Genomic DNA, 13,550 nt, shown 5'->3' with positions numbered 1-13,550 from the left:
AGAACGCTATCACAGCCCTGCGCAATACAGGAGAGACTTTGAGTGACGGCTCGCTGACCGCAATGATATTAAAAGGCCTGCCTCATGCATTTAATTCTTTCTCTGTTTACGTGACACAGAGGGATGATAAGTTAACATTTGCTGAGTTTAAAACAAAGCTGGGGAGCTTTGAGAGCACGGAAAAGTTTGGCGCTGCTGGTTTTGGAGAAGACAGCGTGATGAAAGTCAAGGAAAAAGATGATTGGAAAGAGAAACTCACCTGTTACAACTAGGGCAAGAAAGGACACAAAGCAGCAATGGTGGCATTTGTGTTAAAGTAACGCGCATAACGACGTACACTGTCGGCGGAGAAAGCGGGACAAAGTGAAGCAAGCAGTGGATGAGAACCACACGTTCGCATTCAAAGTGAACGACGTCTTGCTCAGAGGACTGGCGTTGAAGAGCCTCATGGTGGACTCGGAAGCAACAAAGCACATCATCGCACACATTGGACATTTTAAGCCCCACAGCCAAATAATGGCTGGCTGCGGAACTTAGCTCTCCAATCAGCTAAACAGACTCAATAAGTCCACTGTGACGTCTTGGAGAATATACTGAGCAATACAAAAAGACTGAAAAAATACACAAATAATTCCATTGTAAAGAAATAATACCAACACAGACACTCGTAAACGTGTTAGCATGTTAGCTATGGCTAACGACGCTAGCTTGATTACATTACAATAGCATATACAAATATGCATGAAAACACTCCTACAGACATCACACATGGGACGGCTTAGTTAGTAAGGATTGGTTTAGTTATACTGTAACTACAAACGCTGCTTGGAGTGATGAAAGAAGAATGTATACGAGTAGAAACGCTATGGATGAATAGAAGACAGAACGGCACTTCTACTTCTGGTTCAAAGCTTTAAACAGCAGAAAACACTTGGAGGCATTCACCCAGCACCGCCTGCAGTGAGCAAACTCGTCCAAAAGATGGCACCATAGCACAAACAATAACACACCATTCAAGGGTCTTTGCATGTGCTTAATGAAAACTATTTGCTCAGCAAAGAAAAATCCATAAATGAGCCGCACCACTTTATAAGCTGCAGGGCTCAAAGCGTAGGAAAAAAAATAGCGGCTTATAGACCGGAATTTACAGTTGTCTATATCGCGCAACCCTAATTTGACTCCAAATATAAGGATCTATTTTAAAGTTATTTTAAAATATGCAAGCAATTTACAGCAATGAATTGTGGCCACCACTGTTGCTCACTGCTCCCCTCACTTCCCAGGGGGTGGAACAAGGGGATAGGTCAAATGCAGAGAGTAATTTCACCACACCTAGTGTGTGTGTGACTATCAGTGGTACTTTAACTTTAACTTTATACAAGTGCTGCATAAAGCTGACTCCACACAGAACATAAGGGCTATTTGTAGCATGCTGGACACATCATCCTCCCTCTTCTGGCTTCCAATGATCATTTGCTTGTCCCACAACTTCACACATTACCGCAATTCCCCTAATGTGTGAATTATTTTTCAGTCATTCTGACATTTTATATCAGGGGTAGGGAACCTATGGCTCTAGAGCCAGATGTGGCTATTTTGATGTCTGCATCTGGCTCTCAGATAAATCTTAGCTGACGCTGCTTAACACGATAAGTAGTGAATAATGGTAATCAGTGTTAAAAATAACGTTCAGAATATAAAACATTCTCATGCATTTTAATCCATCAATCTGTTTTCTTCCGCACCTGTTCATTAATGGTAAGAAGTATTTTATTTATTATTGGTTAACTTCAGAATAACAATGTTATTAAAAAAATTAGAGACTTATTATACTCAAAAAATGTTGGTCTTACTTAAAAATGCACACATTTAGTTGTATTCAGTGTTAAAAAAAAATACTATATGGCTCTCACGGATATACATTTTGAAATATTTGGCTTTCATGGCTCTCTCAGCCAAAAAGGTTCCCGACCCCTGTTTTATATAGACGGCTGTTGTTTATTACATGTGGGAGGAGCGATCGCATTCATTGAATGACACGTCTTTATCACACACATACCGTATTTTTCGGACTATAAGTCGCAGTTTTTTTCATAGTTTGGCCGGGCTCCAGTGCGACTTATATATGTTTTTTTCCTTCTTTGTTATGCATTTTCGGCAGGTGCGACATATACTCCGGTGCGACTTATACTCCGAAAAAAACGGTATGTAGGTTGGGTAAACCAGCGCTCCATGGTATTGACGTTTGTATTATTAAATTGAATTCAATTTTGTCTTATTTGAGAGGGACATTGTATGTTAAACATTTATCTATGCATTGAAATGTAAACACACCTGATTCTAGCCAATTGTCCTCCTAGTGTGAGTACAAACATCTTTCTCTTAGTTCTGCAATGGAGGGAAATAAATTATCGGCTGTTAAGGTGAAATATAAATAACTTCAGCTCTGGATGTCAACTGCAAATCTAGTCAATATTATTTATTTTTGGAGAAAAAAGTGAGGAGTGATCAATTCTGCCTGCTCACGGACTACCGAGCCAGCCTTGCCCCCTTTGGACTTCCACACGCTTCTCAACATACACCTTCAACACCTGCTGGTAACACTCTCATTGTAAACGCCTCACATAGTCCTGCACCCAACTTGTTATTTAATTACACGCTCATCGCTATATCTACAATAAATACGCCAACGGCTAAACAGCATTCCTGCCTTAGTGGCGTCTTTTTCTCCCCTGAAACGTTACAAAAATCAATTTTTGACTTTTAATACTTTTAATGACCCGCAGAAACCCTGTTAATACAGCACCTCTTTCTGGTCATCAAATAATTGCGTTGCAGCATACATCGCCAATGAGCCCTAAAATGACCTGCTGGACCAGGATCGGGGCTAATCTAGACCTTTATGGTAACATCAATGTTCTATAAAGTCTAATAGAATTATGATCATTCTATTATTTGCAATAACGCTTTATTGCATCTAAAACAACCTTCAGGCAAGCTCTCCACTCAGTGCACAAATAAAACCGGCAAGGTGCAGGCAACAGCAAACTCTTTGAAAATAAAATAAAAGTTAATTTTGCAAATGAGCGAGTAGCAGTATTATTATCACTGTTGTTGATTAAAAATATATATTTGCGTTCATAGCTTTATTTAAGCTCGGTGTGCTCTCTGCAGCTGAACGTTAAACAAACAGAGCTGATAAAAGTGTGGGTCGAGCCTTGCACAACACACTGAGTAGCATCAGACCACATTGCAGCCCAAACAAAAGTAGAAGAAAAGGAGCAGCGTGTTAACACCAACCTCTTGTTGATGGGCTTCTCTTCCTTCTCGTAGGGTTTGACAAACCACTTGCCGATGCGCACAAAGCTGCGATTCATGAGGCAGCGCTCCAGTAGGTTGTGGATGGCTTTGAACAGCAGCGTGCGACACTCATAGGAAAGGCCGTTCTCCCACAGTCCGTCATCCTCAGCTGAAGAAAAAATAAATATGCAAACACTGAGGAGGTGGAGGGATTTTCTTTGACAGTTTTGGAGCCATTGAGAGAAACCCTTCATGTATTTAAAGAGCAAACGACTTTCAGATTCAAGCGGCATAGCCGAGCACAGGAGCAGCAAGAAGCTCAAAGTAGGAGATCACTTCCTTCACTTTTGTTACTGCACATTAAAGGCCTACTGAAACCCACTAGTACCGACCACGCAGTCTGGTAGTTTATATATCAATGATGAAATCTTAACATTGCAACACATGCCAATACGGCCGGGTTAGCTTACTAAAGTGCCATTTTAAATTTTGCGCGAAATATCCTGCTGAAAACATCTCGGTATGATCACGCCTGCGTGTGACGTCACGCATTGTAAAGGACATTTTGGGACAGCTTGGTGGCCAGCTATTAAGTCGTCTGTTTTCATCGCAAAATTCCACAGTATTCTGGACATCTGTGTTGGTGAATCTTTTGCAATTTGTTCAATGAACAATGGAGACAGCAAAGAAGAAAGCTGTAGGAGGGAAGCGGTGTATTGCGGCCGACTTCAGCAACACAAACACGGCCGGTGTTTCATTGTGTACATTCCCGAAAGATGACAGTCAATCTTTACCATTGGCCTGTGGAGAACTGGGACAACAGAGACTCTTACCAGGAAGACTTTGAGTTGGATGCGCAGACGCGGTACCGTGAGTACGCATGCAGCTGTGGCTTCCAAACATTTGATCGCTTGCCCGTACCTGCGTGCCGCTATGTGCATGTCACGTACGTAACTTTGGGGACTTTGGGGAAATATATGTGCTGTATGAACTTTGGGGAGGTGAACGGTACTTTGGGCTGTGGGATTGAGTGTGTTGTGCGGGTGTTTGAGTTGTATTGGCGGGTTATATGGACGGGAGAGGGGAGGTGTTTGTTATGCGGGATTAATTTGTGGCATATTAAATATAAGCCTGGTTGTGTTGTGGCTAATAGAGTATATATATGTCTTGTGTTTATTTACTGTTTTAGTCATTCCCAGCTGAATATCAGGTCCCACCCGCCTCTCACAGCATCTTCCCTATCCGAATCGCTCCCACTGCCCTCTAGTCCTTCACTCTCACTTTCCTCATCCACGAATCTGTCATCTTCGCTCAAATTAATGGGGAAATCGTCACTTTCTTGGTCTGAATCGCTCTCGCTGCTGGTGGCCATGATTGTAAACAATGTGCGGATGTGAGGAGCTCCACAACCTGTGACGTCACGCGCATATCGTCTGCTACTTCCGGTACAGGCTAGGCTTTTTTATCAGCGACCAAAAGTTGCGAACTTTATCGTCGATGTTCTCTACTAAATCCTTTCAACAAAAATATGGCAATATCGCGAAATGATCAAGTATGACACATAGAATGGACCTGCTATCCCCGTTTAAATAAGAAAATCACATTTCAGTAGGCCTTTAATATAATTAATTACATGACATGGAAACACTGTGTTTACAAAGCTAGTGTCAAAACAGCTCATATAAAACAGGGGTGTCAAACTCGCCACATCGCAGTAATGGCTGCTTTCAGAGGGTCACTTTAAAAAAAAAGATTTACATTATGGGTAATAACCTGTGATTAATCATGATTATTCGCAATGCGTATGCATTTGATTATTCAATATTTTTATGTACAACTTGCTTTAAAATCATAAATAAAGGCAAAGAGCAGATATTTAACTACCGTATTTTTCGGACTATAAGTCGCCGTTTTTTTCATAGTTTGGCCGGGCTCCAGTGCGATTTATATATGTTTTTTTCCTTCTTTATTGTGCATTTTCGGCAGGTGCGACTTATACTCCGGTGCGACTTATACTCCGAAAAATACGGTATTTGTTTTTATCTCACAAAAATAGTTTTGCAATGCAGTATATAATAATATAATTGGCATGATCAGATAAACATGCACCTGAGGATAGGTTGATTGGCAACACTAAATTGGCCCTAGTGTGAGAATGTGAGTGTGAATGTTGTCTGTCTATTTGTGTTGGCCCTGTGATGAGGTGGCGACTTGTCCAGGGTGTACCCCGCCTTTTGCCCGATTGTAGCTGAGATAGGCTCCAGCGCCCCCCGCAACCCCGAAGGGAATAAGCGGTGGTAAATGGATGGATGGATGATCAGGTAATATCAAAGTTTAAAATATGCATTTTCTGTCTGTCAAAATTGAAAGAATGAATGCATATGGATGGATGGATAATAAAAGTATTTTATTGAAAACCATTTTTTTCAGGCTTTCGCGGGCCACATAAAATTATGTGGCGGGCCAGAACTGGCCCCCTGGCCTTGAGTTTGGCGTCCCTGGTGTAATAATATGCTTTGCTTTAGTGCGTGTGAACATACTGACTGCAGTCTAGGAATGTAACGATAAACCGTATTAATGATAACCATGGTAAAACTCTCGACAGTTAGTATTAATGTTTTGAATTAAAATGATTAAAACAATGTGACTGATAACTGCACTTTAATAAACTCACAGACTTACTGGGGCCAGCTCGCTATCTTAAATGCTAACATGAAAGCAAAACAACATTGCAGTCTTTCATTATTAGAAGAAACAACATATAAACACATTGCTGTCGAAGCAACTAAGCTATTCAATTGTGCACAGTAGGGCTGGGCGATGTGGCCTTTTATTAATATCTCGATATTTTTAGGCCATGTCACGATACACGATATATATCTCGATATTTTGCCTTGGCCTTGAATGAACACTTGATGCATATAATCACACCAGTATGATGATTCTATGTGTCTACATTAAAACATTCTTGTTCATACTGCATTACTATATGCTCATTTTAAACTTTCATGCAGAGAGGGAAATCACAACTAAGTCAATTTAGCAAAACTGTATTTATTAAACAGTTATTAAGCAGTGGCACAAACATTCATGTCATTTCCAAAAAAAAGTGCAAGATTGTCAGACATTTTAAAACAAGCTATTAGTGCACTTTAGTGCATGATGTCACTAAGATGACATATCAAAACAACACTAAATTAAAGTGCACTTTTTGTACACAATGCCACTACAATAGTTTAAAACAAATAAAGTGCACTTTTGTGCATGATGTCACACAAGATATTTCAATAACTGTCAAATAAAAATGAGCTGCATAATAGGAAATCAAATGGTGTATGTCCTTCGCTATGTGGTAGGTTACTGCGGACGTTATCTCCTGTTTTTGACTATTTTTTTTATACAGTGTTGATCTGGAAATGGAAGACGCCAGGCTCAATTGGGTCAGTGCTGGTTGCTTCGGCCTTTTGTGGGTGTGGCACCGACCGGAGATGTTGACATGCAGAGTTTCAAGCACTCTTCATTCTCTAGCGGGTGACTTTTCAAATGATGCTACAAATTAGCAGTGCTGCTACTTTTTGTAGCAAGGCTTTTGCCGCATACTTTACATATTACGGTTGTCTGTTCAACATCTTCCCGCTTGAAGCCAAACCACCGCCAGACGATGGACCCTGTGCTGTTTTTCTTGGCAATTAATTATTCTTCCTCCATTTGTTACAAGATTTGCACCTTCTCTTTCTCGTATTACCACTCGCACCTCTCCGCCGGCACCACCTACCATAGCTAACGTTACCCATGCCGCTACCTCTCTGCTCGGCGAGGGCGTATGACGTTGCACACAACGTTGCATGGACGTATGTAACAAGGTGCGCTTGTTTTATGTCTCTGTGAGAAGGAGAGACAAGAAAGAGTGAGAAAAGCCTGTAGTGTAATGCCCGCAGCTAAAAGCAACTGCGTGAGAACGTATACTCGAATACTCACGATATAGTCATTTTCTACATCGCACAGAGACAAACCCACGATATAGTGAGTATATTCCATATATCGCCCAGTCCTAGTGCACAGTGAACCTACAAGCTGTGCTCCCTTATGACAGACTGATGGTTCTATACTCAAAAGAATATGAGACGGAGGTATTTTTCCAGTGCGTTCAAAGACCGCTGAACAGAGTAGGTTGCCACATTGCCGTCAGTGAAGCATAAAAAAATCACAAAACATGCAAAATAGTGAGCTTTCTAACAGTGTGTCAGTATATTTATTTATTTATTCTTTTAACTTGGTCAACTTGTGTATAATGACTTTTTAAGCTCATTCAACAATACCGTGAATTTAATGATAACCGTAATAATTTTGGTCTGTGATATGAAATTGTCACATAATTATATCCTACTGCAATGTTTCCATACATTCAGATATCTGCCACAGGCAAACAGTGACTGTATGTTTGAGATTTGACCAACAAGTTTCTATAGTTGATCAGCACACAGCGCCAAGCAGCAAACTGAATGAGTACTACAAAGTTAGTGGTCAATCTTTGTTACCACAGAGTTTAATGAATATATGCTTGCAAACAGCAATGCTTTTGTTGTTTTTTGTCAATTTCTGAATGTTAAAATCTTGCCAAGTGTGGCCAAGTTTGGTTGTTATAAGTGACTTTGGGCTTGTTTTTTTTTTTTCAAAGTGGCTTGCAAATTGAGTGGGTAGCAGGATGCAATTTTTTATTTTTTTAAGGAACAATAGCTTATTTGGGTTTGCTTGTCTGTGTGTGCTGTTGGTATTTTCTCTTTTTTCCAACTCGGCACTCCCCTAAACACACTCAAGCGTATATACAGTAGAGATGGATTTATGACTCTTTGAAATAAGCCGGTGTTTTGAGTCAGTACCGGTACTTTTAAAGCAGTATAAAAAACGGCTTGTTATATTTGTACTTTTTAGAAGTAAGCCGGTTATAACTTGTTGATTTCTTCTCATAAGAAACCAATGACTACAAATGACAGAGATAATTCTAAACAAGTTTTTCTTTTATTTGATCAAAAACTAGTACCGGTAATTTGAAATTACACTGTATACACTGCATCTTACTCTTGTCAAAATTCTAATTTGAAGAATGTTGTCCTTTTTAGACCAGATAAAGTGTACCGTTTATTGATTAATAAACTAAATAAGAGCTTCCTCTGGGAAATAATACTTTGTGTGTGGAATGAAATACTTCTGTTAACAAAAATGTACCATTGCACATTGAATGAAAAAAATAATAATATCCAACATGGAGATTAATAAAGTGAAAACTTAAAACTTCTGTTTTGAATAAAATACTTCTGCAAAATAAAAATGTAGTATTCTGCACTATATGCAAATAAAATATTTAAAAAAAACATTGAGAAGAGTATAGTTTCAGTCAGTGGATAAATGCAGGCTTTTTCATTCACACATCTTGGCAACTGCTTTAGTTATCGTTCTCCACTGTGCTTTAAATTCTCATCAAAGATGGTATCATCATACATACTAGGGCTGGGCCATAAGGCTGAAAACTGTTTCACAATAAACATTATTTTATATTGGTCAATATCTATATATATATATTTTTTTTATGACCTATGGAAAATATGGACAAAGAGAAAAATATACTAAATGTTAAAAAAAAAAAAAAAAATTTATATAAACTTCCTCTGATTATAATCCTCTCAGCTATCAAGGCAGAAAGTAAAGAAAATGTGAACACAAACATGGAAAACAATCAACGTAAACCAAATTCTAAACTCACAATCAACACTTAACAATAACCTCTTTAAATTAAGGTAAAAAAGTGTATGTGGTCTGTGTTACATTTAATTTGGTCTGTAATTTTTATTTAAGTATAGAAATTAATATATGTTATGCAGTAATTATTATTTAAATATTATTGGACCAAATTATTATTTTACAATAGCACATTTGTTATATTTTGTTATTTATTTCAGTTACACAGTCCTACACTTTTGTTCCTACCTGTTGTTTCCGTACATATGAATACGGATTGGACGTGGGTTGAAAAGAAAAATATGAAGCCTACGGTCCTCCTAAAGAAAAGTCCAGAAAACTGCCATACTGTCGAGGTGACTTTTCCTGTTTTATCGACAATTTAATCGCTCTCTGCAGCACTAAATTTTAATTTCTCTTTTCACTCCATGCAGAGAAACAACAACGAGACAGAGAGATGGCGCAATCAAACTTGATACTTAAAACTGTTACACGATTGGCTGTTTGGCGTGTCCCTCCCATTGTTCACTGACCCTTCAAGTTTTGCGAGCATACCAGAACGCGAGTAAGTCATTCTTTCCGGTTAATTCCTTTCAAAAAATATATATTCATCAAACATTGTATCAAACACACTTAATATTGATATAGATTACAGGTCGATTGCGATATATATTGTTATCGTTTTATGAGCCTCGTTCTGGTGTAAATGATTCTACCAGTCTGTTGGTTTTAAGGTCTTGTTCGCCTCGTAAAGAGTTGCATTTTCCGCACTCGATAGGAGGCTGCAATTTCAGATGCAGCAATAAGTTTGTTGTGCTGCTTCCTTTTTTAAACAAACTTTGCAGCGTGCAGTCTTTGTTCCACGTCTGTTGCCGCAAAACCAAACTACTGACAACACTTTTTTTGGGGGGGAACAAACGTCTCGCGCTCGTTAGCGTAGGCATTAGCCATGTTTTGCTAGGTGTGTGTATATGCTATCTAATCTATGCAAAGGAAGTAAGGGGTCGGCGGAAGCTACGAAAGATCCGAAAAATATGACGTAGCAAGACGATAATTTTTATTACATTTTTTAAATTGACCGCAACAAAAAAATTGAATTTATCGATGAGAGTCGATATTGCCCTGGCCTATGATGTCATTTTGGCACCGCCCCGGCCGCGACGCACCACATGTCAGACCTCGCCCAATAATGCCACAAATTAATTGCATGTGTGTTAGTGGTGCAACGGATCAACATTGATCCGTGATCTGTTTGGATCAATCTTGACCCGCGGTTTGATTTATGAAAAAAAAAAAAAAAGTTGTTTGCACGTTCAGTCCACACACGGAGGAGCTTGAACGCCCCGCACCATTTAATCGGTGTGTTTATAGGTGCAGACTCGGTTGTGCAAAACGAGGGTTTTAAACACACGCTGAAAGTGCTTGAGCCACGTTACGACATCCCGTTGCGCACCCACTTCAGCGATAAGATTGTGCCAGATCTTTATGAGCAGGAGAAGAAAAAAGTTGTGGATGAACTATCCCGAGCATCATCTGTTGCGCTCACGACAGACTGGTGGACGTCCAGGGGAACTATATGACGATAAGCGCTCACTTCATCACAGTAGACTGGGCGATGAGAAGACATGCCCCCTCTACGAGAGTCATCTTGCGCAGGTGCTGACACAAGGAATGGAAGAAAAAGATATCCCAGTTACAAGTGATAATGCCAAAAATCAAATAAATGCAGTGAATGAGGCAGGACTGAGACCACAGACAGGTGCTTTGCGCATGTAGTGAATTTGGCATCACAGAAGGGAATCTCAGTCAATAGGATGGAATGCCTCCTTGGGAGGATCAGGAAGGTGGTTTCCTACTTCCACCGAAGCACAACAGCTGCTCATGTGCTTAAGACAAAGCAAGAAATGCTAAAGCTGCCTACTCATAAGCTCTTACATGATGTCCCAACGAGGTGGAACTCCACTTATGATATGCTGGAGCAGCATATACTCTGCATAGACCCACAAGACCCTGAAGAAAAATGTCAAAGACATCATCACCCTGTCTGATGATGATGTGAGAGTGGCAGAGGAGGTCCTCCAGGTGCTTAAAACCCTCAAAAGTGTTACATCTCTACTGAGCACTGAAACTTCACCATCTGTGTCAATGATCCTGCCACTGAAAACAAGAATTCTACAATCCATGGCTCAAAGTGTGGAAGACAGCAGCATCACTCCAGATGTCAGGCTTTATTTCACTACCTATGTTTCAAGGAAGATGTTGTGCCTTCTTATGTTGCACTTCAAGTTGTTTTTTTATTAATGGTCATGGGTCCAAGTTTAAAAAAAATGTTGCACTGTTTTTCATTAATTATGTTAAAAAGAAGATATTATGCCTTGTGCACTTTAAGTTGATTTTATATATTTCAATTTAATAATTCAAAAGTGTTACTAAACAAAAATACAAAACTTCTGTATATTTTTTCTTGTCTTTTTTTTTTTTTGCTGATCCGAAAAAGGATCCGATCCGTGACTCTGATCCGAGAAACGATCCGAACCGTGAGTTTTTTGATCCGTTGCACCCCTAATATGTGTGGGAAACAATGGACTGTAAACAAGTTCTTTAAATTGACATAGTTTTACTTCTTGTAGTGACGCTTTATTCAAACTCACTAATGGGTATTATGTCCCAAAATGCTGAAGGTGTGAAGTCTGCAGGTAATAATGAGGATGTGATTTGTTTTTTTTGCAGCACATACTGTAAATGTTGATGTAAATGTTTCATCGTGCTATCATTGCACTTTCATAAACACCAGGATTTCGGATTTGACATTTTACACAGCACAGGCAGCAGTGCCGGCTGTCCAATCTTATTGGGCTTCAAAAAGCCTTAACAGCCTGAGATTTGGCATTATATTATTCAGTAATGTGCAAGAAGCAGCATAACCTACCACATATTTACAGTATGACTTGCACATTTGATGAAAGTAATTGAACTGTGAGATAAAATTGGAATGTATTAACATAGCAGAAGAACACTGAACAAAACAGCCATAGTCCAACTGTTGACAATGACTGTATCACAGAGCTGTTCAACTACAGAATGAAGAGGGCCACAGTTTCAATAGCCCAAGGGCTCAGGGGCTGGACATTGAAATGTGGATGTTTTGTCAGACAGTTCCTCCGCATGTTATATTTTTTTGAGACTGCGTTTACTTAATTGCCGAGCAAGCACATCGGCTTTCACACTGCACTGTCAATAAATTCATTATGCTTTCCGGCGGGTAAAAAGCATGAAGAAACAGAAGCTCTAGAAGTTTTGTTGAGGATTGATGTTCCTTTTTTTGCATTTGTTTCCTTCCTCGGGTTTATTTATTTACACTTTTTCCTTTATTTAGGTTTGTAAGACTAAAAAATATAAACATAAAATAAACATCACAAAAGCATAATGTCCTTTGTGTATTCTACATAAATAAAATAGAAGGTTTAGTGTTACACAATAAACTACAAATGTTTACACATATAGAAATGACACAACATTCACACACCAAACATTGCACACACTATGTGACTTCCATCCATCCATCCATTTTCTACCGCTTGTCCCTTTTCGGGGTCGCGGGGTGTGCTGGAGCCTATCTCAGCTGCATTCGGGCGGAAGGCGGGGTACACCCTGGACAAGTCGCCACCTCATCGCAGGGCCAACACAGATAGACAGACAACATTCACACTCACATTCACACACTAGGGCCAATTTAGTGTTGCCAATCAACCTATCCCCAGGTGCATGTCTTTGGAGGTGGGAGGAAGTCGGAGTACCCGGAGGGAACCCACGCAGTCACAGGGAGAACATGCAAACTTCACACAGAAAGATCCCAAGAACAACAATGAAAACAATGACTCGAACACTGGCTCGGGGTACAACATTCATAATTTGTTGTCCAGTTGCTGTCAAAAGTCAGATTTTTGCAATTTATTTGAATTTTTTTTTTCAGGGTTGAATGAGTAGTCTTCTTCTAGTAACCCACTACTGCTTCACTGTGACACATATGCCATGCTGTTGCCCCCTGCTGGGTGGCGAGAGTACTGCTTACATGATCAAACCTTGTTTTAAGGTTTTACCAAGCCTATTTGGGCAATGTTCGGCAGGCCAAATGAAAAGCTTTGGCAGGCTGGATGTGGCCCGTGGGCTGCCAGTTGAATAGTACTGGCATAGCTACTCTTAGACAAATACCAACATGACTACGAATACAAAAGACATGACAAAGTCAGGAATTTCAATACAAAACAAACCAAATATCTTTTTGTACGATATCTACTTCCAAATGTTTGGCCGAATTTCATGATGAAGCTTACATGTTGAGATTTCTACCATTGTTGCTGCTTGTCTTGATCAATGTGTCCGTCGCTTAAAAGGTCCGCCAGAAAACAATGACTTGAGCACTTGCTCAGGGCAGAACATTCATACTTTGTTGTCCAGTCGTTGCTATTTATTTAGATTTTTTTCAGGGTTAAATGAGTAGTCTTCTTCTACTC

At 39.6% G+C, this 13,550-nt stretch overlaps 1 protein-coding gene across 1 annotated transcript in view; it reads right to left on the bottom strand.

The window, feature by feature from the left end:
* med13a (mediator complex subunit 13a) overlaps positions 1 to 13,550 on the bottom strand; it is a 210,943-nt gene that overhangs the window by 146,924 nt on the left and 50,469 nt on the right. The window contains exon 3 of the mRNA XM_061963074.1: positions 3,301 to 3,469. Coding sequence (XP_061819058.1) covers positions 3,301 to 3,469 — 169 coding nt within the window. The remainder of the gene's footprint in view (positions 1 to 3,300; positions 3,470 to 13,550) is intronic.

Source organism: Nerophis lumbriciformis, linkage group LG09 (genome assembly GCF_033978685.3).
Source record: "Nerophis lumbriciformis linkage group LG09, RoL_Nlum_v2.1, whole genome shotgun sequence".
Lineage (NCBI taxonomy): Eukaryota > Metazoa > Chordata > Actinopteri > Syngnathiformes > Syngnathidae > Nerophis > Nerophis lumbriciformis.
Note: the sequence above shows the minus strand (reverse complement) of the source record. Positions and strands in the feature narration are given on the sequence as shown.